The sequence below is a fragment of the Procambarus clarkii genome, chromosome 11 (genome assembly GCF_040958095.1).
Source record: "Procambarus clarkii isolate CNS0578487 chromosome 11, FALCON_Pclarkii_2.0, whole genome shotgun sequence".
NCBI lineage: Eukaryota > Metazoa > Arthropoda > Malacostraca > Decapoda > Cambaridae > Procambarus > Procambarus clarkii.
In genome coordinates, this window is record NC_091160.1 from 31,875,965 (window position 1) to 31,903,554 (window position 27,590).

The following is a 27,590-nucleotide window of genomic DNA, read 5'->3' on the forward strand; positions in this document are numbered from 1 at the left end:
CCCTGGGACCTCTCTTGTTTACCTGCACTGAGGTGGTGTGCCCGAGGGCTGGTCCCTGGGACCTCTCTTGTTTACCTGCACTGAGGTGGTGTGCCCGAGGGCTGGTCCCTGGGACCTCTCTTGTTTACCTGCACTGAGGTGGTGTGCCCGAGGGCTGGTCCCTGGGACCTCTCTTGTTTACCTGCACTGAGGTGGTGTGCCCGAGGGCTGGTCCCTGGGACCTCTCTTGTTTACCTGCACTGAGCACCAACATTTGCACAATTACAGACGATACCATAATTGGGCTGGAAGTTAATTTAAGAGAAGATTCAAAATCGCTTTAAGACGCTCAAGAAAAGGTTTTGAAATGGACGAATGGGTTGAAAAATACAGTTTAATGCTGAAAACGTAAGGGTTGTGAGGCTCAGTAATGATGCCAGAGTTACCAGATATCACGAGGATAGCGATGAAGTTGCCAAGTTTAAATGTCCCAAAACAGATCTGTGGGCCATGCTTTGAATTGAAATTGAAATAAGTTTATTGAGGTAAAATACACACAAAGGGATGAGGTAGCTCAAGCTATTCTCACCCCCGTTCAGTGAGAGGTGACTCTCACTAATGAGGTGATTGACTTCAGAGGTGATTGATTGATGAAGATTAAGCCACCACAAGAGGTGGCACGGGCATGAATAACCCGTAGCTCTCTTGAGGTAAGCTAGTGGGCTTTATTGACCTGTGTCTTGAGGCTGTGGTGTAAGTCTGTCCCGAACCCCAGCGGGCAAGTGGTTTGCTAGTGCACCCTGGCCTTGACGTTGGGTCGACGTTGGGTTGACGTTGGGTCGACGTTGGATTGACGTTGGGTCGACGTTGGGTCGACGTTGGATTGACGTTGGGTCGACGTTGGGTCGACGTTGGATTGACGTTGGGTCGACGTTGGGTCGACGTTGGATTGACGTTGGGTCGACGTTGATGGTTACCGGCGTGGCCCCTGAGGTGGAGTGGTCATGATGCCCCACCAGGCTATGGTCTCACGGGTCGGCGGGGCATATTAATGGCCCGCCTGTCACCGACTAGTTACTGCTGGTGCTCGATATTGATGATCGCGTCGCGTTGTGAGGTAGTCGACCCTTGTATCCTCGGAATCTGGATAAGCATTCTTGGCCAGCAAGGTCAGGTTTAGTATGCTGCGTGCGTGTGTGTGTGTGGGGGGGGGGAGGGGGGTCTAGGCTGTTGCCTCACAGTTTTCTAGTACAATATTATGATCTGTCATCTTCCGACTCGTCTTGTGAGGCGGGAGGCGTGTCGGGAAGATGTTGTTCAGCACCTCATCCTCCAGGTGGTCGTCATTGTCTTCGTATACCTCCAGATTTCTTATTTGTTCATCCATATGTTAGGCGGCTTGTATACAAGTATAATTATTGGTGGTGGTGGGTGGTGGTGGTGGGTGGTGGTGATGGTGGTGGTGGTGGTGGTGGTGGTGGTGGGTGGTGGTGGTGGTGGTGGTGGGTGGTGGTGTGGGTGGTGGTGGTGGTGGTGGTGGTGGTGGTGGGTGGTGGTGGTGGTGCTGGTGGGTGGTGGTGGTGGTGGTGCAGGACTTGACCTGGCCAGGCAGTGGTCAACATACCTCCCACTTTCTCCAATGCCTGCCCTACAACCTGCTTCTGCTTCTCTCTCTCTCTCATGCACGCATCTACCTCACCTCTCCCTTCTTTCTCTGCTACCATATACATTCATCTGAACTGTATAGTGATAATCTTAATATATACATTTGTACGCACTCAAGCGCGCGCGCACACAAACACGCAAGGGAGCTGAATTGTAATGAAACAATTAGGTGAGTACAGAAGGAACCAGCACATCAAGGATCCAACAAGAATGAGAGGAGAAGATGAACCAGCCATGCTCGATCTGATATTTACCCTAAATGAGTGGGATATAAGGGAAGTCAAGATGGAAGCACCCTTGGGAATGAGTGATCATAGTGTATTGAACTTTGAGTACCTGGTAGAGCTAGGAATTATCTCCCCCCAAAAAGAACTTGGAAACAAAAGGCTGGCGTACCGAAAGGGGAACTATGAGGAGATGAGACGTTTCCTAAGTGAAATACCTTGGGACACAGACCTCAGAGCTAAGTCTGTACAAGATATGATGGACTATGTCACCCAAAAGTGTCAGGAGGCAGTAAACAAGTTCATCCCGTTCCAAAGGGAAAAATCCGAGAAGCAAAAGAAGAATCCATGGTATAATAGGACATGTATGGAAGCAAAGGGACTGAACAAAAGTTCGTGGAGGAACTTCCGGAAAAACAGAACACCAGAAAGCAGAGAGAGATACTAGAGAACCAGGAATGAGTATGTCAGGGTGAGAAGAGAAGCAGAGAAAAATTATGAAAATGATATAGCAAACAAAGCCAAGACCGAACCAAAGCTACTCCACAGTCACATCAGGAGGAAAACAACAGTGAAAGAACAGGTAATGAAACTTAGAACAGGCGAGGACAGGTATACAGAGAATGACAAAGAGGTGTGTGAAGAACTCAACAAGAGGTTCCAGGAGGTCTTCACAATAGAACAAGGTGAGGTCATTGTGCTAGAAGAAAGGGAAGTAAACCAGGCGGCCTTGGAAGGGTTCGAAATTACGAGAGAGGAAGTCAAGAGACACCTGCTAGATCTGAATGTTAGAAAGGCTGTTGGTCCAGACGGGATCTCACCATGGGTACTGAAAGAGTGTGCAGAGGCACTTTGCTTGCCACTCTCCATAGTGTATAGTAGGTCACTGGAGACGGGAGACCTACCAGAAATATAGAAGACGGCAAATGTGGTCCCAATATACAAAAAGGGCGACAGACAAGAGGCACTGAACTACAGGCCAGTGTCCTTGACTTGTATACCATGCAAAGTGATGGAGAAGATCGTGAGAAAAAACCTAGTAACACATTTGGAGAGAAGAGACTTCGTGACAAATCGCCAACATGGGTTCAGGGAGGGTAAATCTTGCCTGACTGGCTTAATAGAATTCTACGACCAGGTGACAAAGATTAAGCAAGAAAGAGAAGGCTGGGCTGACTGCATTTTTTTGGATTGTCGGAAAGTCTTTGACACAGTACCGCATAAGAGGCTGGTACATAAGCTGGAGAGACAGGCAGGTGTAGCTGGTAAGGTGCTCCAGTGGATAAGGGAGTACCTAAGTAATAGGAAGCAGAGAGTTACGGTGAGGGGTAAGACCTCCGATTGGCGTGAAGTCACCAGTGGAGTCCCACAGGGCTCTGTACTCGGTCCTATCTTGTTTCTGATATATGTAAATGATCTCCCAGAGGGTATAGATTCATTTCTCTCAATGTTTGCGGACGATGCCAAAATTATGAGAATGATTAAGACAGAGGAAGACTGTTTGAGGCTTCAAGAAGACCTAGACAAGCTGAAGGAATGGTCGAACAAATGGTTGTTAGAGTTTAACCCAACCAAATGTAATGTAATGAAGATAGGTGTAGGGAGCAGGAGGCCAGATACTAGGTATCATCTGGGAGATGCAATTCTTCAAGAGTCAGAGAGAGAAAAAGACTTGGGAGTTGACATCACGCCAGACCTGTCCCTTGCAGCCCATATCAGGAGGATAACATCAGCGGCATATGCCAGGCTGGCCAACATAAGAACGGCATTTCAGGAACTTGTGTAAGGAATCATTCAGAACTTTGTATACCACATATGTCAGGCCAATCCTGGAGTATGCAGCCCCAGCATGGAGTTCATATCTAGTCAAGGATAAGACTAAACTGGAAAAGGTTCAAAGGTTTGCCACCAGACTAGTACCCGAGCTGAGAGGTATGAGCTACGAGGAGAGGCTACGGAAATTAAACCTCACTTCGCTGGAAGACAGAAGAGTTAGGGGGGACATGATCACCACATTCAAGATTCTCAAGGGAATTGATAGGGTAGATAAAGACAGGCTATTTAACACACAGGGCACACGCAAGACACATTCTCTTGTGTCAACTACATTAACAAAACCCTGTTCTTAAACGCAAATCCTGCTCTGAAACTCTTCCTGGACAGATGTAATAGGACCCATTATCACCACACCAGAAATAAATATCTCTTTGATATCCCCAGAGTCAAACTTAATCTGTGTAAACACTCTATGCAAATAAAGGGACCCAGTTTATGGAACTCACTCCCTAATAAATTGAAAAGCTGTCCAATTTTTGCCTCATTCAAAAACAAAACCAAAAAGTACCTAATTTCATCTTCATAGTTTCCTACCTTGTGCTGTAAAATTGCACTGTATCTAGTACTACCCAATCTCCCAATCTTTATGTACCCAATCCAAACAACTTTACCATTGTGATCATTGCTGTCTTCTTATATGTGCTATCAATCTGCTGTATGGTGTCTATTAATCTTGTTTAAATTACCAATCAAGCTGTCAATGTAATCAATCAGAGCTTTAATATTCCAATGTGCTTTAATATACTTACTGATCTCTCTTATCTCATTTTTTTCTTTCTTGCAATGTATCTGTTATCATATTATTAATTCTGCTAGAAATTACCTACTTAAAATTATCTGTTAGATTAAGGACCTGCCCGAAACGCTGCGCGTACTAGTGGCTTTACAAGAATGTAAATACAAATACAAATATTTATTCAGGTAAAGTACACACATACAAGGTGAAATACAGAAGTTGATGGATGTATAGATAAAGTTAGTACATACAATGCCTAAAGCCACTATTACGCTAAGCGTTTCGGGCAGGAAAAACACTAAGACTAAAACTTAATACTAATTGAGAATAAAGTATAAATTGTGTTGAGAAAAAATAAGAAAAAAATGAACAAAGGGGGGGGGGGGAAACATGGTAGAAAAAAAGCAAAAATACAATTTGGTCAACAAAACAGCATTGTTTAAAATCGTAGACATGGGTTGACATTTTGGGGTAAGGTAGGTTATCTTGAGATGATTTCGGGGCTTTAGTGTCCCCGCGGCCCGGTCCTCGACCAGGCCTCCACCCCCAGGAAGCAGCCCGTGACAGCTGACTAACTCCCAGGTACCTATTTACTGTTAGGTAACAGGGGCATTCAGGGTGAAAGAAACTTTGCCCATTTGTTTCTGCCTCGTGCGGGAATCGAACCCGCGCCACAGAATTACGAGTCCTGCGCGCTATCCACCAGGCTACGAGGCCCCTACGAGGTCATTCCACATTCTGGGTACCTTGATTTGTAAAGCATTTCTAGTTTGACTAAGTTGTACTCTTGGAATATCAAATAGGTATTTGTTTCTGGTGTGGTGCTCATGGGATCTGTTACAACCTTAAATGGTTATAACAAATACTATGCTATGTATTCTCACAAACCCAATGTACCTTCCTTTATATAAATAAATAAATAATAAATTGTATCTTATGTATATACGTACTTGATGTCGATGGAAAGAACTAGTATTTCATAAGTGACCCATAAACTCCTGGTTACCATTTTCGAACAGAACGTACATTTTAAAGAAAACGTTTTGAAGCCGGCCAAGGTAAAGGGGCAACTTAAGCAAATAGTTTTATGTTTCCTATATTTTTTTGAGATATATACAAGAATTGTTACATTCTTGTACAGCAACTAGTACGTGTAGCGTTTCGGACAAGTCCTTAATCCTATGTTCCCTGGAATACGATCCCCTGCCGCGAAGAATCGTTGTTACAACCAAGTACACATTTTACTGTTGAGTTAAACAGAGGCTACAGTTAAGGATTTGCGCCCAGTAAATCCTCCCCGGCCAGGATACGAACCCATGACATAGCGCTCGCGGAACGCCAGGCGAGTGTCTTACCACTGCACCACGGAGACTGGTCTTATTGTTTTTTATAGCCATACCTGGGTTCTAGAGTTTGATTTAATATCTATATATATATATATATATATATATATATATATATATATATATATATATATATATATATATATATATATATATATATATATATATATATATACATAAAACAGAAAACTCTTTATCCCAGAAGGATTCGAACCCAGACAGCTAGGGGCTCGAGGCACCTTAGCGTGTCCAGTACTTTCACTCTAGGCCACAATGACTGTTAAAAGAATTGGATATCGATTGATTGATGGAGATTAAGCCAGCCAAGAGGTGGCACGGACATGAATAACCCGTAAGTGGTAGATTTTTTGGAGTGAATGTGACGCTCCACTCTGGAACATCTTCAGGTAAAGAATGAATACACGAGGCGCACTTTTTGGGGCTAAATACATATGTGGACGAGGTGAAGTTGTATGGGGTGAGGTGTGTGTGTGTGTGTGTGTGTATGTGTATATATATATATATATACAGGCTTTCTGTCCCCTATAATACGGGGGCTGTCTCCCTTTTCCCTTAAAACGGTCCTAAATTATTCAGACCGTCTCAAAACACTCAAAATACACTTTAGAAAGGAGACGAGAGAGAGATAGTATATAACATACTAATGTTATATAATTTCTTCAATTTCCTCCCAAAAGGTCTTCATTACCCTGGTAAGAAATATTAGCGAACACCAGTAAGCGTGTTGATGAAACAGACAAAGTTCCTTCAAGGGAGTTGGACCAACTGGGTTGTGATGGGTGTCAGGGGCCAGATTTACGAAATCTCTTACGCAAGCACTTACGAACCTGTACATCTTTCCTCAGTCTTTGGCGGCTTTGTTTCCAATTATTAAACAGTTAATGAGCTCCGAAGCACCAGGAGGCTGTTTATAACAATAACAACAGTTGATTGGAAAGTTTTCATGCTTGTAAACTGTTTAATAAATGTAACCAAAGCCGTCAAAGATTGAGAAAAGATGTACAGGTTCGTAAGTGCTTGACTAAGTACTTTCGTGAATCTGGCCCCTGGGCCTCGCGGGGCCGGCACCAACCGTTTAGATAAAGTTACCACGAGAGACATATGATCCGAGGCCGGGGTGTGGCACTCCTGGAACCCGTTTCAGGTCATACTCCAGGTATACTCCAGGTATACTCCAGGTATACTCCAGGTAATTTGTATATTTGTAGACATGTGAAGATTAGTAAGAACCAGAAAATTGTTTTGACACTGGGTTATCTTCAGGTTATTTTGAGATGATTTCGGGGCTTAGCGTCCCCGCGGCCCGGTCCTCGACCAGGCCTCCTTTTTGTTACACACCCCCTAGGAAGCAGCCCGTAGCAGCTGACTAATTCCCGAGTACCTATTTACTGCTAGGCAACAGGGGCATCAGGGTGAAAGAAACATTTTGCCCATTATTTTCCGCCTCCACCGGGGATCGAACCCGGGACCTCAGGACAACGAATCTGAAGCGCTGTCCACCCAGCTGTCAGGCGCCTGGGTGTGTATATTGTGGTATTAAGTGTACCCGTGTACCGTCCCTCCCTCGGACTGTACTCCCCTGGAGTGAGTGCCAGGGACTGACGTGTGACGTAGACACGCGAGCAAGAAACAGGAGCTCCTGGGAGCAGTGAGTGGAACACTGTGCCACAGGAAGTAACGCTCCGAGGCACCTCTATACGCGACGTCAATTATAACCAACCTTTAGGTGGTATAGGGTGGCATTACGCCAGCCCAAGCTGGGTGACAAGGCGGGGCCCAGGAATCGGAGCTCACGTTTACACATATTGTGAAAGACAACCCATGCCTTCTTTCACACACACCTGACCCCCCATGAGCACGACGAGTCAGGTGTGCCGGTACACAGCTATAAGTACACGAGTCAGGTGTACCGGTACACAGCTGTAAGTACACGAGTCAGGTGTACCGGTACACAGCTGTAAGTACACGAGTCAGGTGTACCGGTACACAGCTGTAAGTACACGAGTCAGGTGTACCGGTACACAGCTATAAGTACACGAGTCAGGTGTACCGGTACACAGCTATAAGTACACGAGTCAGGTGTACCGGTACACAGCTATAAGTACACGAGTCAGGTGTACCGGTACACAGCTGCCTTAGCTGGTACCGAGCACCAGTTCCCCTGCCACGCCTTCTCGCCTCGTAATTACCGGGTTGCACTGGAGCCGTGTAGTGCGTCAACCCACCACCTTGTTAGTGTTGGCAGGCAACATACGCACCAAGCTCCACATGGACTGTGGTACCCCCGCTACCATAACCTTCCCCACCTGTGATAAAAACACCTTTGTCCTACACTCTGCTTCAGATAATCTTACGTATCCTAATCACGTTGTTCTGCCGTCTGATAACGCCAGAAGTTTTGTGTTTTATTAATGGCTTTCCTGCAGGGGCCGCAGAGTCGACTATAGGCAGAGTGGTCTCATGTGGGGTCTCTCCTGAATGACTCCTGGTCCACCTTGTTGAAAGCAACTCTGATGTCTGTCAGATTTGTATATGGCGTTGGGGAGGTTTTTGGTCTGTGCCGCTGGAGACAGGTGTGGAATGTGTCGCTGGAGACAGGTGTGGAATGTGCTGCTGGAGACAGGTGTGGAATGTGTCGCTGGGGACAGGTGTGGAATGTGCTGCTGGGGACAGGTGTGGAATGTGCTGCTGGGGACAGGTGTGGAATGTGCTGCTGGAGACAGGTGTGGAATGTGCTGCTGGGGACAGGTGTGGAATGTGTCGCTGGGGACAGGTGTAGGATGTGCTGCTGGAGACAGGTGTGGAATGTGTCGCTGGAGACAGGTGTGGAATGTGTCGCTGGGGACAGGTGTGGAATGTGTCGCTGGAGACAGGTGTGGAATGTGCTGCTGGAGACAGGTGTGGAATGTGCCGCTGGAGACAGGTGTGGAATGTGCCGCTGGAGACAGGTGTGGAATGTGTCGCTGGGGACAGGTGTGGAATGTGCTGCTGGAGACAGGTGTGGAATGTGTCGCTGGGGACAGGTGTGGAATGTGCCGCTGGAGACAGGTGTGGAATGTGTCGCTGGGGACAGGTGTGGAATGTGCTGCTGGAGACAGGTGTGGAATGTGTCGCTGGAGACAGGTGTGGAATGTGCCGCTGGAGACAGGTGTGGAATGTGTCGCTGGGGACAGGTGTGGAATGTGCTGCTGGAGACAGGTGTGGAATGATGTTTACTAAATACTTTTGTTTTTCCGAATCCTGGAGCAACCTTCGGGGGAACCCACGAGAGAGATTACAATGGGTAGTGACATTTAGATCCCAAATTAGAACGTATATAGATGTGATATAATAAATATATCAAGTGGAGTCATAGGTATGAATGTCCGAGAGGAACTTGTATGCACTGAGTTCTTTAATGTTCTGGCTGAGGTATTCACAGATCAACACAATAGAGAGTTGCCTCACTTACGTGGAAACCCGCTGTGGAGAATATTTTCACCACTGTGGGAGACTTGAGTCTACTCAGTTTAAGATTACCATGAGGTTACCTTGAGATGATTTCGGGGCTTGGCGGCCCGGTCGTCGACCAGGGCCTACTCGTTGCTGGACTGATTGATGATTGATGAAGATTAAGCCACCCAAAAGGTGGCACGGGCATGAATAGCCCGTAAATGGTGGCCCTTTTGAGCCATTACCAGTATCAATAGCCGATACTGGAGATCTGTGAAGGTGCGACTGCACCCTGCGTGACGGGAGATGTCTCCCGTGGTTGCTGGACTGGTCAACCAGGCTGTTGGAACCAGCTGCTCGCAGCCTGACGTATGAGTCACAGCCTGGTTGATCAGGTATCCTTTGGAGGTGCTTGTCAAGATGGAGAATATCAAACGATAATATTGTAACAGTAAATTTCCGACCTGTCCTCTAAAAAATAACGTCGCTTTTGGCCGTTTACCAGTAGGCCCGAAAGTGGACGTAATTTGAAAAAAAATGAAAATAAATTAGATTTTTTTTATCAACAACAGTAAGTTAAGGGTCCTGTGATAGGTTAGGTGGGCAGGACATTCTCATAAAGTTTCAAAACGTTATGAAAAACGTTAATTGAAAGTTTTTCTCCTAACCTTTCCGAGTAAGCCGGACGACTCAAACAGAAAACGGGACAGTCCGTCACTTATGTGAGCCGATTTCATTTCAAATTACATCCACTTTTGGCCATAGCGCATACCAGCGGAAATCGACGTTATTTTTAAGAGGACGGGTTGTGGAAATAACCAATCACAGGCCAAGAGAATTTTGTGACAAAGTTTCAAACAGAGCCAACTAGGAAGCAAAATATTCTTGACGTGATCTTCACAAACGGTGAAGAAATAACTATGGAACATTCGTCTCAGATACTACAGACTTTGATCACAAACTATCAACGTTCAAACTAACATCAACAAACGTCATGTGGTGAGAAGGACTGACAGGCGACAATTGAGGCGAGTCAATAAATTCAGTTTTAAGAATAAGAAATTTGGGGAAAAAAGTCATCACAGAACTTACAAGTGTGAGATGGGAAACATGTCTTATGTTGTGTTTGTTTGGGGAAACTTGAGTGTTTCTTAGTGGTTTAGGTGTCTTCTCTTATTACCTGTTTTTATCTCACTCTTCTCTCTCTCTCTCTCTCTCTCTCTCTCTCTCTCTCTCTCTCTCTCTCTCTCTCTCTCTCTCTCTCTCTCTCTCTCTCTCTCTCTCTCTCTCTCTCTCTCACACACCTTCCTCCATGACATTCGTCTTGGCCTGTAAGCCAGACTCGTACCTCAGTTAAAACTAGTTTATACAAAAATTTGTTTTAATATTTTCATTGACAAATGCGTAAGTACGCCCACGCGTACACACTCGCACGCCCACACACGCACGCCCACACACGCACGCTCACGCAGAATTCAATCTCAAGAAGTGTAAGGTGATTAAAATGGGAACGGGAGACAGGAGACCGGAAGGCAGCTGTACCATAAGGGGAAGGCAGCTGTACCATAAGGGGAAGGCAGCTACACCATAAGGGGAAGGCAGCTACACCATAAGGGGAAGGCAGCTGCACCATAAGGGGAAGGCAGCTGCACCATAAGGGGAAGGCAGCTGCACCATAAGGGGAAGGCAGCTACACCATAAGGGGAAGGCAGCTGCACCATAAGGGGAAGGCAGCTGTACCATAAGGGGAAGGCAGCTGCACCATAAGGGGAAGGCAGCTGCACCATAAGGGGAAGGCTGCTGCACCATAAGGGGAAGGCAGCTGCACCATAAGGGGAAGGCAGCTGTACCATAAGGGGAAGGCAGCTACACCATAAGGGGAAGGCAGCTGCACCATAAGGGGAAGGCAGCTGCACCATAAGGGGAAGGCAGCTGCACCATAAGGGGAAGGCAGCTACACCATAAGGGGAAGGCAGCTGCACCATAAGGGGAAGGCAGCTGTACCATAAGGGGAAGGCAGCTGCACCATAAGGGGAAGGCAGCTGCACCATAAGGGGAAGGCAGCTGCACCATAAGGGGAAGGCAGCTACAGGAATCAGAGACATGAGTAAATATAGTTCCAACACCAACACACGAGACACACCTAGACAGGATAACATCAGCAGCATATGAGACGCTGGCAAATATAAGAACGTCGTTTAGAAACCTGAATCATTACTCCTTCAAGGCAGTCTACACACCATTCGTCAGACCAACACTGGAATATGCAGCGCCGGCATGGAATCCCCACCCTGTGAAGCATAAACCCAAAATTGAAATAAATGTGAAGGATCCCAACAAGATTGGTGGCGGAGCTAGAATGGGTTAAGCTACGGCCGTGAGCAGGATTCGAACCTGTGCTCTGACTGCTCCCAAGCAAGCGCCTGAGACCACTACACGGTCAAAATTATAGCAACCTGGGCTTCAACTGAATCCTGAAAGGGTTCCCCCCGGGAGAAAATAGGACCAGGAGGACACAGGTGGAAGCTGGAAACAATTGAGCCGACGGAATGTAAGGAGATGCTCGAACCCTGTGTTCGAATATGTACTGAAAGACGAGGTTGTGGAAGCCACCTCCAGCCGCAACGTCCAGGCCAGATTCGACAGACAAATGCAACAATGCAACAGGCACAAGAAGGGTAGTGGACGGGGCATAAGAAAATATAGACCTCACTCCTCCGTAGACCTGCCTGTATATAGTCGTAATGGCTTAGTGCCTTCGCCTGATAATTACCTTCCCCTCGTAGACACTGGTAGGTGGGTACTGATGGGTATGCGCGCGCGCGCCCGCACGCACTCACACAACTGTGACCCCCCCCCCCTCCCGTGGCACTGTGAGAGGCACCAGGCACCGGTGTTCCTGACCTTAACCTGGTGTTTGGGTAGGTTATGTCTGGCACTGTGTGTGGTATAGTGCCGGCTGACGTGTCCCCCCCCCCCACACACACACGCACGCACACACGAGGTGCGAGCGGGCCACACGCACTCAATGTCAATCCATTCACTCTGTTAGATATCCAGAAAATCGTCCACCCAGCCACTCTGACGTGCAAATTGACAGCCAACCACCTATCCAGACAGCCACCTAGCCAGACAGCCACCTAGCCAGACAGCCACCTAGCCAGACAGCCACCTAGCCAGACAGCCACCTAGCCAGACAGCCACCTAGCCAGACAGCCACCTAGCCAGTAGGGTCCTGCAAGAACAATTCATTTTCTTAGGAGACAGGAAGCCTGTGTGCTATAAAAGCTTCGATATACATAGGCTTATATCGAGGTCCCGGCAAGGTCACACTACTGACCCTCCTCACGATGGCACCCCCACGATGGCACCCCCACGATGGCACCCTCACGATGGCACCCTCACGATGGCACCCACCCACGATGGCACCCTCACGATGGCACCCACCCACGATGGCACCCTCACGATGGCACCTCCACGATGGCACCTCCACGATGGCACCTCCACGATGGCACCCACCCACGATGGCACCTCCACGATGGCACCCCCACGATGGCACCTCCACGATGGCACCTCCACGATGGCACCCAACCACGATGGCACCCTCACGATGGCACCCACCCACGATGGCACCCTCACGATGGCACCCTCACGATGGCACCCTCACGATGGCACCCACCCACGATGGCACCCTTACGATGGCACCCCCCACGATGGCACCCCCCACGATGGCACCCCCACAACAGTTGCCCAACTCCAGGGTGCCTCTTTTACTACTAGGTGAACAGGTGCATTGTACACTTGAAAGGACATGTGTCCAACCACCTCTGTCTGACCCGGGGGTCGAACCCGGGATACTCAGTTGTGAGTGGAAGACGAGTGGCTTTCCCTCCCGAGAAAATAAAGTTAAGTTACGACCTCTGGTTCTCTAATGTTGACATTAGGGGGTGTTATTATAAACTAATGAATCCCGGTGCACTGTCTTGTCTATATATATGTTTCTTCAGTCCGGCATTGTTTTCTATGATGCAATAACTCACAGGATTATATAATTAATCCCGATAATATCTCAGACCAGTCCAAATAGATGGTAATATTTATAGGAATTATGCTAATGCAGATGAGATTTGCTGCGATAGATTAGGAAAGTAATTTGTGACGGAAATTAGACTATTGCAACAGCCAAGGGTAGAGTTCGTGGCGACAGTGTTGGACTATTGGGACACGAATGTGCTGTCCATGTGGCGGTGTTCACTCGTGGGATGACTAGTACTGTCCATGTGGGGGTGTTCACTCATGGGATGACTGGTACTGTCCATGTGGAGTGTGGTCACTCATGGGATGACTGGTACTGTCCATGTGGGGGTGTTCACTCATGGGATGACTGGTACTGTCCATGTGGGGGTGTTCACTCATGGGATGACTGGTACTGTCCATGTGGCGGTGTTCACTCATGGGATGACTGGTACTGTCCATGTGGAGTGTGGTCACTCATGGGATGACTGGTACTGTCCATGTGGCGGTGTTCACTCATGGGATGACTGGTACTGTCCATGTGGAGTGTGGTCACTCATGGGATGACTGGTACTGTCCATGTGGCGGTGTTCACTCATGGGATGACTGGTACTGTCCATGTGGGGGTGTTCACGCATGGGATGACTGGTACTGTCCAATAATTTATCCCTTCAAGGCCATATTCGACCCAAATGTTGACCTCTATTATCAGTTCAAAATGGAAGACAGTCAATATTTTAACTGGAAACACCCCTCATTGTCACTTGCCATTCCGTGTACCACAGTTGGTAATTTAAGGGCAATAATTCACTTTGTGTTGATGGTGAAGTGGCTACCGCCGGCACCCAACCCCGCCTCCCAAGCTAGGGGATCAGGGTTCGAACCCTGGACAGTGTAGGACGCTGGGCCATCGCTCCTGTGCACCCACATGCACAGTAATTAGTGACTGGTGATAATGGCTTGAAATCCTCTTATGTCTCAGGGAGCCGGTCGGCCGAGCGGACAGCACGCTGGACTTGTGATCCTGTGGTCCCGGGTTCGATCCCGGGCGCCGGCGAGAAACAATGGGCAGAGTTTCTTTCACCCTATGCCCCCTGTTACCTAGCAGTAAAATAGGTACCTGGGTGTTAGTCAGCTGTCACGGGCTGCTTCCTGGGGGTGGAAGCCTGGTCGAGGACCGGACCGCGGGGACACTAAAGCCCCGAAATCATCTCAAGATAACCTCAACAAGATCCCCTTAACTCTTGGGCCGTAGCCACCATTACTAATAAGGCAGGAATCTGTATTAAAATAATAATTAATATTATTGCTGTTTTTGTCATTGCTAAATAAAATAAAAATAGTGGATAGGCTGTGGATAGTGGAGTGTGTACATGGTAGTGTTCGTGGCTCTGTGGTACAGGAGCCGCATTCACCGTCAGGAGATTGTCGGGTTCGAGTCCTGGATAGCGAGTCTGGGGTCATTTGGCTCTTACTTCCACCACAACACACCCTTTAATTATTGTCTTCACCCGATATTTATCTTTTTGTGCGTGTGTGTGTTTGTCAGTCGTGTTGGTAGTGTCTCGGTGTTGCCTGAGAACTGGACTGCTAAGCCAACATGTCCTTGTGTGTGTGTGTGTGTGTGTGTGTGCGTGTGTTTGTCAGTCGTGTTGGTAGTGTCTCGGTGTTGCCTGAGAACTGGACTGCTAAGCCAACATGTCCTTGTGTGTGTGTGTGTGTGTGTGTGTGTGTGTGTGTGTGTGTGTGTGTGGTGTTTTGTGTGTGTGTGTGTGTGTGTGTGTGTGTGTGTGTGTGTGTGTGTGTGTGTGTGTGTGTGTGTGTGTGTGTGTGTATGTGTGTGTGTGTGTCTCCACTTGCGCTCTCTCTTTCTCAACTGTTTTCTCCCCCCTTCCCCTCTCCTCCCTCCCCCCCCCCCCTCACGTGTTTCCTCCACACCCTCCCTCTCTCCCCCTCCCTCTCTCCCCCTCCCTCGTGTGCCTCCTCCTCCACCACCACCCCACGAAGATGAAAAATGTTGCATGCGAAGTAAAATATCGAAGCCTTTCATCTCTAAGTCTCTTTGGTGAGTTTGCGTGTTAGGGAGCAGTGTGTGTGTGTGTGTGTGTGTGTGTGTGCGTGTTAGGGAGCAGTGTGTGTGTGTGTGTGTGCGTGTTGGGGGAGGGACGGCAACGGGCTGATGGATCAGTCTAATAGCCAGGCTGATATGTTCTAATAATACCAGCAGCGTGCAGCCCTGTCTGGAATGTTGTGTAGTGGTGGCTGGAACGTTGTGAAGTGGTGGCTGGAACGTTGTGAAGTGGTGGCTGGAACGTTGTGAAGTGGTGGCTGGAACGTTGTGAAGTGGTGGCTGGAACGTTGTGAAGTGGTGGCTGGAACGTTGTGAAGTGGTGGCTGGAACGTTGTGAAGTGGTGGCTGGAACGTTGTGAAGTGGTGGCTGGAACGTTGTGAAGTGGTGGCTGGAACGTTGTGAAGTGGTGGCTGGAACGTTGTGAAGTGGTGGCTAGAACGTTGTGAAGTGGTGGCTGGAACGTTGTGAAGTGGTGGCTGGAACGTTGTGAAATGGTGGCTGGAAGGTGGTGTGGTGGGGGCTGGAAGGTGGTGTGGTGGGGCTGGAAGGTGGTGTGGTGGGGGCTGGAAAGTGGTGTGGTGGGGGCTGAAAGGTGGTGTGGGGCTGGAAGGTGGTGTGGTGGGGGCTGGAAGGTGGTGTGGTGGGGCTGGAAGGTGGTGTGGTGGGGGCTGGAAGGTGGTGTGGTGGGGGCTGGAAGGTGGTGTGGTGGGGGCTGGAAGGTGGTGTGGTGGGGGCTGGAAGGTGGTGTGGTGGGGCTGGAAGGTGGTGTGGTGGGGGCTGGAAAGTGGTGTGGTGGGGGCTGAAAGGTGGTGTGGGGCTGGAAGGTGGTGTGGTGGGGGCTGGAAGGTGGTGTGGTGGGGCTGGAAGGTGGTGTGGTGGGGGCTGGAAGGTGGTGTGGTGGGGGCTGGAAGGTGGTGTGGTGGGGGCTGGAAGGTGGTGTGGTGGGGACTGGAAGATGGTGTGGTGGGGGCTGGAAGGTGGTGTGGTGGGGGCTGGAAGGTGGTGTGGTGGGGGCTGGAAGGTGGTGTGGTGGGGGCTGGAAGGTGGTGTGGTGGGGGCTGGAAGGTGGTGTGGTGGGGCTGGAAGGTGGTGTGGTGGGGGCTGGAAGGTGGTGTGGTGGGGGCTGGAAGGTGGTGTGGTGGGGGCTGGAAGGTGGTGTGGTGGGGGCTGGAAGGTGGTGTGGTGGGGCTGGAAGGTGGTGTGGTGGGGGCTGGAAGGTGGTGTGGTGGGGGCTGGAAGGTGGTGTGGTGGGGGCTGGAAGGTGGTGTGGTGGGGGCTGGAAGGTGGTGTGGTGGGGGCTGGAAGGTGGTGTGGTGGGGGCTGGAAGGTGGTGTGGTGGGGGCTGAAAGGTGGTGTGGTGGGGGCTGGAAGGTGGTGTGGCGCCCAGTAACAGTGACTGAGCGCCCATGTAGCTTAGTGGCTCTCGCGTGCGGCCAGAGACTGTGAGCCGCGAGGGGGTGAAGTACCTTTAGGAGAGCACAGAGAACAGTGGTGGTCGACGCATGTGTGTGTGTGTATATACATTATGAGAGCGTGTGATAAATGACAGGTGTGTGTGTGTGTGTGTGGGGTTGGTGCCAGTGTTGTGGGTGATCAATGGTGCCCCACTGTGCCTGGCGGCCCGTCCCCAAGGTCACCCTCGCTCTCTCTCTCTTCTCCTTTCATATGCTCCATAACTTATTAAAAAAAATTAAGTTTTCCCCCAAAGGGCGAGTTTATTGGGCAGCGCCACTCATCCTGTGAGTGGATGAGTGGCGCTGCCACTCATGAGTGGACACACCGCCATAGCAGCATGTATAACACTCCCCAATAGGAAGAAAACCCGCTGGGTTGTTCATCCTGTCACTTGTACCCAGACACAGCTGGGACTTCTTATCCTAAGCCTAACTATACCTATTAAGAATATCCTTCAGTGTATCAAGTACATTATACAAGGTGAGAGTAGGCCTATACCTTCCTATTAGGCTTATGCCTACCACGAGGTCTCCAGTGACTTTGACTCTCTCTTGTCAGAGTGGTGACACTTATTTTACCTGCAATAGATTTCGAGAGTTGTACTCCAGTAGCCGCTCCCGGGGCCAAGGTCTTTCTGGTGATAACGTGATGGTCAAGGTTGTTGTTGTTTGCAGCGGCCCGCATACCCACCTCTCCAAGACACTCCCTGCAGGAACTAGGCCTGACCCTGGAAACACAAACCGAAACTGTCTCTATTTTCCGTATGTTACAACTTGTAATAAAGTTGTTACTTCTTGGCTTAACGTGTTTATGACGTGTTAGACGTTGTTACAACTTGCTATATTGGTTGTTATAACTGGTTAGGAGGTGTTAAAACTTGTTCGACCGTTGTATCAACGTCGTAGTTTCGGTGTGTGTTTGGCGGGTTAATTGCTTACTCTAGTTGATACCATTGATGTTGATGAGGGTGTTGAGGACCGGCGTGCACTCATGTGTGGCGTGGAGTGTTGCCAGGTGTGTTGTAGTGGCGCAGGTGTGGTGTTGTGGGTACTCCCTGATGGGGCTCACTGCTGTAACATGGTGTATAGTGACAGTATGGTGAGCGATGCCTTCTACAGTGTAATGAGAGGCATGCATTATATAGTCACTCAGAGCTACGGTATCACGGCTCTGGTATATTATGTACTAACAACTACAGCAATATATATATATATATATATATATATATATATATATATATATATATATATATATATATATATATATATATATATATATTATTAAATATGACCGAAAAAGTAAGATTAATAATTCTAACACGAATTTTCTCGATCTTTCTTACGTTTCTTTTCACTGTTGATGGTAATTCAAAGATCAATTCTCCAAAATTCATTTTTATTTCTAGTCTGACGCGACACTTGAGCGCGTTTCGTAAAACTTATTACATTTTCAAAGACTTTAGTTTACACACACACACGCAACTTTAACTGAATAGAGCTTAAACATCTTTCGAGTTTTTATACCTACATTTGGGTGAAGTGACATGTTACAATAGTTTTGGATGAGGTGAAAATAAACTTTTAACACAAGACAGAACACGAAACAATGAAATACAAACAGGTATTAAAGGTAGGTGACTGCAGAAGGCCTATTTTTTTTGCCCATATTTCTTGATGCTTCTATATTGGAGCGGAGTCTTGAGGTGGGTAGAATATAGTTGTGCATTAATTGGCTGTTGATTGCTGGTGTTGACTTCTTGATGTGTAGTGCCTCGCAGACGTCGAGCCGCCCGCTATCGCTGTATCTATCGATGATTTCTGTGTTGTGTGCTAAGATTTCTTTGGTGATGGTTTGGTTGTGGGAAGAGGCTATATGTTCCTTAATGGAGCCCTGTTGCTTATGCATCGTTAAACGCCTGGAAAGAGATGTTGTTGTCTTGCCTATATACCGAGTTTTTTTTAGGCTTACAATCCCCAAGAGGGCATTTGAAGGCATAGACGACGTTGGTCTCTTTATAACGTTCTGCTTTGTGTCTGGAGAGTTTCTCATGAGTAGGCTGGCCGTTTTTCTGGTTTTATAGTAAATCGTCAGTTGTATCCTCTGATTTTTGTCTGTAGGGATAACGTTTCTATTAACAATATCTTTCAGGACCCTTTCCTCCGTTTTATGAGCTGTGGAAAAGAAGTTCCTGTAAAATAGTCTAATAGGGGGTATAGGTGTTGTGTTAGTTGTCTCTTCAGAGGTTGCAAGGCGTTTCACTTTTCTTCTTATGATGTCTTCCACGAAACCATTGGAGAAGCCGTTGTTGACTAGGACCTGCCTTACCCTACAGAGTTCTTCGTCGACTTGTTTCCATTCTGAGCTGTGGCTGAGAGCACGGTCGACATATGCGTTAACAACACTCCTCTTGTACCTGTCTTGGCAGTCACTGTTGGCATTCAGGCACATTCCTATGTTTGTTTCCTTAGTGTAGACTGCAGTGTGGAAACCTCCGCTCCTTTCCATGACTGTTACATCTAGAAAGGGCAGCTTCCCATCCTTCTCCATCTCGTAAGTGAAACGCAACACAGAATTCTGCTCAAATGCCTCCTTCAGCTCCTGCAGATGTCTGACATCAGGTACCTGTGTAAAAATGGTACACATGGGGTACATGGGTACCATCGAGCAAAAAGTCTTAGTCGACATGAACTTGAAACCGGCCATATACTGCAGGTATGTTGACGACATTTTTACACAGGTACTTGATGTCAGGTACCCCCATAGTGACAGTATTGGCCAGCGCCACTCATCCTGTGAGTGGACACACCGCCATAGTGACAGTATTGGCCAGCGCCACTCATCCTGTGAGTGGACACACCGCCATAGTGACAGTATTGGCCAGCGCCACTCATCCTGTGAGTGGACACACCACCATAGTGACAGTATTGGGCAGCGCCACTCATCCTGTGAGTGGACACACCGCCATAGTGACAGTATTGAGCAGCGCCACTCATCCTGTGAGTGGACACACCGCCATAGTGACAGTATTGGGCAGCGCCACTCATCCTGTGAGTGGACACACCGCCATAGTGACAGTATTGGGCAGCGCCACTCATCCTGTGAGTGGACACACCGCCATAGTGACAGTATTGGGCAGCGCCACTCATCCTGTGAGTGGACACACCGCCATAGTGACAGTATTGGGCAGCGCCACTCATCCTGTGAGTGGACACACCGCCATAGCAGCATGTACAACACTCCCCAAACGGAAGAAAACCCGCTGGGTTGTTCATCCTGTCACCTGTACCCAGACACAGCTGGGACTTGCTTAACTGTCTCTGTTAACTGTTAATTGAACAGCTCATGGAACAAGAAGATTAACATTTGACAACTCCTGAAATTTACGTTATCTTGCGGGTGCAAAATGGGAGAATCTTTTACATTTTTATACTTGCTCTATTGATCTTGCAGTACCAGTAATATTGTCCCTCCACGGGGAGTATTACGGCCGGAGGAAGATGGCTCCGCCCCTCCATCCCGCCCTCAATAACCCCCCCTCCCTCCCACTCCCTCCATCCCTCCCACCCTCCCTCCAGCCCACAGTCACTCCCTCCCACCAGCACTTCCTTCCCCGGGACCATCGTCTGAGCAACAACCGGAACTGGGAAATAACTAACAAATTCTCAACAATTTCCTCCGCCACCCTCCTCTGCCACCTTCCCCTGCCACCTTCCCCTTCCACCCTCCCCTTCCACCTTCCCCTGCCACCTTCCCCTTCCACCCTCCCGTTCCACCCTTCCCTCTTCCACCCTTCCCTCTTTATTATTACCACCTCTCATTACTTCCACACACCCCCCCCATCCTTCTAAAAGCTCTCCTTCCAGAGCACGCACACGGCACGATAAAGCCCCTTCAGTATTGGCATCGTCTCCAAGCTCTGGAAAGTCTTCATTTCCAAAAAATGACCTCTGGAAATGAAATCATCGACTTGAGAATGGTCCAGGACGGACCGAAACGTCGTCGTCCCTTCACTTTCTAGCGTGTGGTCTGGTCAACATACTTCAGCCACGTTATTATGACTCCTCGCCTGCATCTGGAAATGTTCTCTCCAGAAAGGAGACGAGAGAGGCATCAAAGTCTATACCCGTGGAAGATATTAGAAGGCCAGGTGCCATATTTACATTTACACAGTACAATAACAACATACTGGAGTGACAGATATGGAAGGAAATGAAGAACCAGTGAAGAACAGAGGTGCCGTAGTCATAATCAGAAAACACTGTATGAACATCAGAGGTCCACGGTTGTTCAACATCCTCCCAGCGAGCATAAGAGAAATATTGCAGGAATAAAGGTGGACATCTTCAAGATAAAACTGGATAGTTTTCTTCAAGACGTGCCGGACCAACCAGGCTGTAGTGGATGCATGGGCCTGCGGGCCGCTCTGAGCAACAGTCTGTTGGACCAAGTTCTCACAAGTCAAGCCGGGCCCCGGGCCGAACTTGCCCTGAGAGAACCTCATGAAGGTATACAATCTATCCGCTCATCTATTGATCCATCCGTCTATCTCTCCGACCATCCATCGATCCACCTATCCATCCACCCAGATACTACACACTCAGATCACAAACTCATTATACTTCAAACATCAATACTCACATGATGTTTAAAAAGGATTAACAGGCGAGAATGGTCCCTCATTAAATTCAGTTTTAACAACAAGATGATTGGCTGACAAAATACTGAGAACGTGCAATCCTCCAATGGGACGCCGAAGCTTGTGACGAAACTCCTAAGCCAGGAATAGATCAATAGACTGTCAAACCGTACAATGTCTGGGTGAAACTTGTTCCTTTGCGGAAGGTTAGAAAGAGGACCATCTTAGAGAACCCAGACAACGCTACAGTAGAAGGAAAATATTAGTGGAAATGCTTAAGCAGGCAAGACTGTCCTTACAAAGAAAATGTAATTCAAGCAAGAAGATCGAATAAAGAGAACGGAAGCTGAAGCAATCATACCAGACTGAAGAAATGAGATTGGAACAGAAATTCACTCAAAGATTAAGAAAAAATCCAGAGTATTTTCTCATATATATATATATATATATATATATATATATATATATATATATATATATATATATATATATATATATATATATATATATATATATATATAAAATCAACATTAAAAACCCTCCACCAGTATTGGAGGTATACTTACAAGTGGAGGTTCACACAAAGAGGACGACAAAGAAATTAGTTAAATCCAAAAAGAACAATATGAGGCTACGTTTAACACCCCAATAAACAACATGAAAGTTGAAGATCCGGACAGCCATTTTATTGAACGATATCTAAACCCCAACTATAACTTATATTAACACGAACACAGCAAACTTTGAAAGAGAACTTGACAACGTGCCCACGCACTCAGCCTCTGGACTGCGACTCTTGAAATTGCATACCAGGGAGGATTTCAGATCTTCTACTTCGATATAATTTACCTAGAAATGTAAAGTAGCAGTAGCAGGAGCGTTCAGTGTAGTGTGGAGAAAGGTCTTAGCTACAGGGAAGATGTGAGAAGCACTCGGCTCCACTACGCAAGAGAGGCAGCAAAAAAAAAAAAAAAGACACCAAACATTGTCCTCTTCCCAGAACATTTGTTTCTGTAACTTGAGTAACTGTCTCTGTGAGGGACAGTGTCGAAAACTTTCTGGCAGTCAAGGAAGATGAAGTATTCTTACACCCCTCCCCCCACCCCCCTCGTCCCATATCTCTCGTGTTTGAGTGCCATCTTGCAAAACTGGAGTCTGTCAAGCAGGATTCCTATTACTGAATCCATGCATTTTTAGCAACTGTATTCATCTGTTCGAAGTGTTTGGGATCTGTCTTTAATGGTTTCTGGCAGGAAATACTTGTTAGTAATGTCGGTCTGTAGCTCAGGGGCTCGTATCTCCCACCTTTATTATTATTATTATATGTATATACACACCACATTAACCGTTTCCTAATTTTTGGCAATTCTCCCCTTTCTGATGAGAGGTTGTGGGAAAAAAGATGGGGGGTTCTGCATAATAAAGATGCTGCCCTTTTATTTTAAATCTCCATTGGATCTTATCTATGTGGCTTTCATCACACCCATCTCCTCTAGCTGACTCCTTACTACTACTTAAGTTGTTACTTCTTTTTGATCAGACATTTTTCTGTAATTTACTATTCTCCTTGAGTGCTTAGATCCTTTTAGTTCATGTTCTAGTTTGAAAGGTTTCTGAAGACTTGAAGACTTCACCTCCGTCCTGTCATTCTCTGTGTGTTCTCCCTCACTCTTTATGTAGCGAGAGGGCTTGGCTAGTCACCCACATGTTCCCCCTTGTGACTTGTCTATAAACTGGTTTGGGTTGATCCTTGGCTTTGGGTGCTATGTTATTCTTGAACTGCTTTCCCACCACTTTCCCTATGCCTCTGCGTGTTCGTCACTGTTAATATATAAATATATATATATATATATATATATATATATATATATATATATATATATATATATATATATATATATATATATATATATAATATCGTGATAGTCTTTTGTTCCGTGTATTCTGTATTTCTTTTGTTCTCTTTTACCTCCTTCAGGCTTGTTAAACCATGGGCTAATGTTTTTCGTGTGTGTGTGTGTGTGTGTGTGTGTGTGTGTGTGTGTGTGTGTGTGTGTGTGTGTGTGTGTGTGTGTGTGTGTGTGCGCGCGCGTGCGTGCGTGTGTGCGTGCGTCTCCTGTTGCCTCCTCCCGGGCTGGTGTGGTACACGCGCCAGTCGCGGGCTGACTCAGTCTGCCACGCACCACACACACGCACACACACACAGACACACACCTACACTGGCCGCTTCGTCTGTGCGCACACCCGCCTCCATACCTGTGGTCCAGCCTATAGTGTACGTGTGTATTTAGCGATCGTGTCGCCGCTCTCGTGTGCACCAGGAACCAACCCCGTGTGCACAAGGAACCAACCCCGTGTGCACCAGGAACCAACCCCGTGTGCACAAGGAACCAACCCCGTGTGCACCAGGAACCAACCCCGTGTGCACCAGGAACCAACCCCGTGTGCACAAGGAACCAACCCCGTGTGCACCAGGAACCAACCCCGTGTGCACCAGGAACCAACCCCGTGTGCACCAGGAACCAACCCCGTGTGCACCAGGAACCAACCCCGTGTGCACCAGGAACCAACCCCGTGTGCACAAGGAACCAACCCCGTGTGCACAAGGAACCAACCCCGTGTGCACATGTCTCTGGCCACATGTGCACAATTTTGCACGGCTGCGTTGCTCCTGTGCGCTCAGAAACAGTGCAAGTGTGTGGCGTGTGCATATATTGGCGTATATTGATAGTTGTATAAAGTCCATGTTGTCTAGCAAGCAGGCAGGCAGGCAAGCAGGCAAGCAGGCAGGCAAGCAGGCAGGCAGGCAGGCAGGCAGGCAGGCAGGCAAGCAGGCAGGCAAGCAGGCAAGCAGGCAGGCAGGCAGGCAGGCAGGCAGGCAGGCAAGCAGGCAGGCAGGCAGGCAGGCGGGCAGGCGGGCATTAGCTAGCAGGCAGTAGCTAGCAGGCGGGGAAGTATTGCCATAGAGTCAAGGAATGAGAGCATGCAATCAAACAGGTATACAGACAAGCATCATACATCACCACTAACCTACTGATATGCAGGTGTATGTGTGTGTGTGTGTTTGTGTACTCACCTAGTGAGTACCTCCTCCTAGTACCTCCACTAGTACCTCCTCCTAGTACCTCCACTAGTACCTCCACTAGTACCTCCTCCTAGTACCTCCACTAGTACCTCCTCCTAGTACCTCCACTAGTACCTCCTCCTAGTACCTCCACTAGTACCTCCTCCTAGTACCTCCACTAGTACCTCCTCCTAGTACCTCCACTAGTACCTCCTCCTAGTACCTCCACTAGTACCTCCTCCTAGTACCTCCACTAGTACCTCCTAGTGTGTGTTGCTATGTACTTATATCAGAGCAGAGAATACGACCAGCTGGCGAGGAGTAGCATCCAGGGCTTTATATGGGTTGGTCTTATCTCAATACACGACAGGTGAAGGTCCGCCTCTCTCCCTTAAGTCAACCCCCTCCCCCCTTATCCCCCCCCCTCACATTCGCCCTTAACCCCCCCCCCAACCCCCCACCCACCAACCCTTTACTGGATCTGAAACGCGGTTCGGGTCAGGGGTCAAGGCTGTGCAACTGTGCAGGGAAAGTATTAATTGCTTCCTCTGTAGGAGAGATTGTGTATGTTTTTGGGAGAGGGAGGGAGGGAGGGAGATGGGTGTATGCAGGAATATATATATATACACAGGAGAGATACGAGCGTGCTGGAACAGGTGCACAAAGCAGGTGTGTAGGTGACAGGTGGGGTTAATTGTTGGTTTGTCATGTGTTTACCAGACAGTGACATCATCGACATCTGTTTCGACAACAGCGCAGGTGCGCAAGACTTAATTGTCTACGATAGAACAGCTGTGCCAACGAAAGAGCCGGGACCCAACTAGTGTTTAAAGGGACATGATGTACGGGATGACAGATGTGTCAGGGGAGGTGTCCCCAGGAGAGCCTGAGTGAAGACCGGACACTTGTCCATCAAGTGACCAGGAGAGCACCAGTGTGTGGCAGCGGCAGGTGCCCCACTCCGCTGGAATGTAAACACCTCGTCCTTGTCCTCCCCCACTCACCCCCACCCCAAACACACCCTCCCCGGTGGTCTATGGGAGGAGCCTGGCGCCCCTGGAGTACACCAAGATCAACACTCTCACGCGTCCTCACTCTGAACACCATCGTCGGACGCGGTGTTGTATATGGAGGCGTGTGTGAGGAGTGCAAGAATGTGAGGGTTGTGGAGCGGCTGCGTGCCGGAGCCGACCTGGCGTGGGGCTCGGGGCGTCCCGTAGTGAGATAACCATCTGCGCCCCGCCCCACCTGCCGCTAGGGACGCAGAGATAGTGATGCCACGGCAAGAGACAGGTGAGGCGAAGATAAAGCAGGCGAGAGAGAGAACGATGGCCATCCTCTTCGTTTAAGACAGTGAGAGACAAAGCCTCCTGGTTGCCACAGTGGAGAGAGACATGCTGGTAAAGTCTCGTGTGAGCTCCCGCCGCTTGTGTTGGAGATAATGCCGTAAGAGTGAGACACAGACTAAGACAGGATCATTGATGCCACCATAAAGAAGTCTTCCTGCCTTTGTGACACAGAAGCATCTCAACGACGCTATGCACAGCCAGGGGGAGCATCTGGCCCGCCCACCGCCGCCCACCCGCCACCCACAGGAAGAGTCCGGTAAGTTCTGCCACCCTCTTTATTCTCTGCCACCCACATCCGTTTATTCTCTACACCCACTGCGACACTTTCCTCGCCCCTTAGTGCGCCCTTCCTCGCTCCCTGCTTCAACTCCTCTCCGTCCTCTCTCCTTTCAGCCTGAGGAATTCCACCTCACATCACTGGAAGACAAGAGAGTTACTGGAGACATGGTCACAACGTACACAGTTCCCATGGGAACTGAGAGAGCAAATTGAGACAGTATTGAGCATGCGTGAGGCACGTAGAAGGGAGGGGGGGGGGTACAGATGCAAACGCGCTGAACAGATGAGTTACAGAGACAAGTAATTGTTTATATGTGGGCGTTGTGACCAAGTGGGACACTTAAGGAGTGAACTGGCGGAGGCTGATCATATACACAGTGTTTAATATGGACATAATAGAGCCCAGAAGCCTCTTTAATATGGACCAAAAGTGATTAAAAGTTGAGAGGCAGTACCATAGAGCCGCAGCTTAACCAACACAAGCACAGTTAGGTGAGTATTGTTAGGTTAACACATTTCTTCTCCCTCTCTGATTTCTTCTTTCCTCCCCCCCTCCCCCCCCCCTCAAAGCGGTAACCAGGCAGCATCAGGTGAAACAACATCAGACCCGTCCGCATCCTGTCACGAGAGAGAGAGAGAGACAGGTGACGCCATTAATCGTGGCAGGTGGCTATTACAGCCGCCCTGGTCGTTAGTCGACGGTGGTTGAGCAGTCACCTCCAAGGCTGTTCGCCCCTCCCTCCCCCCCCACCCCCCTCACCCCCTAACAACACCAAACAACCCTCTTGTTTGACACAAGAGCCACGCCTAGGAGGCCTCGATCATATCCCGTCAACACTTAGTACATCTTGTATATACATCTTAGTACATCTTGTACATGTACGAAACCTGTACATCTTCTATCAATTATGGCGGCTGAGTTTGCTTTTACTGCTTACAGATTGAACCACAGGAACACCCTCGCGAGCTTTTCTAACTCGTAAACTGTTTAATTAAATGTATAGTAAGTTGTCATGATGGAGGAGAGATGTAAAGGTTTCGTTAATGGGCGCGTAAGTGCTTCTTGGTCCTGACCCCCCGACGGGTTCTCTCAGCATCCTGAGCTGTTATTGGTCGTTCTCTCAGCATCCTGAGCTGTTATTGGTCGTTCTCTCAGCATCCTGAGCTGTTATTGGTTGTTCTGCCAGCATCTTGAGCTGTTATTGGTTGTTCTCCCAGCATCCTGAGCTGTTATTGGTCGTTCTCTCAGCATCCTGAGCTGTTATTGGTTGTTCTCCCAGCATCCTGAGCTGTTATTGGTCGTTCTCTCAGCATCCTGAGCTGTTATTGGTTGTTCTGCCAGCATCTTGAGCTGTTATTGGTTGTTCTCCCAGCATCCTGAGCTGTTATTGGTCGTTCTCTCAGCATCCTGAGCTGTTATTGGTTGTTCTCCCAGCATCCTGAGCTGTTATTGGTCGTTCTCTCAGCATCCTGAGCTGTTATTGG

At 48.4% G+C, this 27,590-nt stretch overlaps 1 protein-coding gene across 11 annotated transcripts in view; it reads left to right on the forward strand.

Moving 5' to 3' along the window:
• LOC123758368 (uncharacterized) overlaps positions 1-27,590 on the forward strand; it is a 136,680-nt gene that overhangs the window by 42,253 nt on the left and 66,837 nt on the right. For 2 of the 11 annotated variants that reach the window (XM_045742687.2, XM_045742691.2), the window contains exons 1-2: positions 23,587-23,688; positions 25,198-26,082. The exons of 7 other annotated variants lie outside the window; for them this stretch is intronic. In XM_045742687.2, the coding sequence (XP_045598643.1) occupies positions 26,016-26,082 (67 nt within the window). In that variant the 5' untranslated portion in view covers positions 23,587-23,688; positions 25,198-26,015. Of the gene's footprint in view, positions 1-23,574; positions 23,689-25,197; positions 26,083-27,590 lie in introns of those variants that run through there. 2 more of the 11 variants (XM_045742690.2, XM_045742689.2) reach the window with 2 other exon arrangements.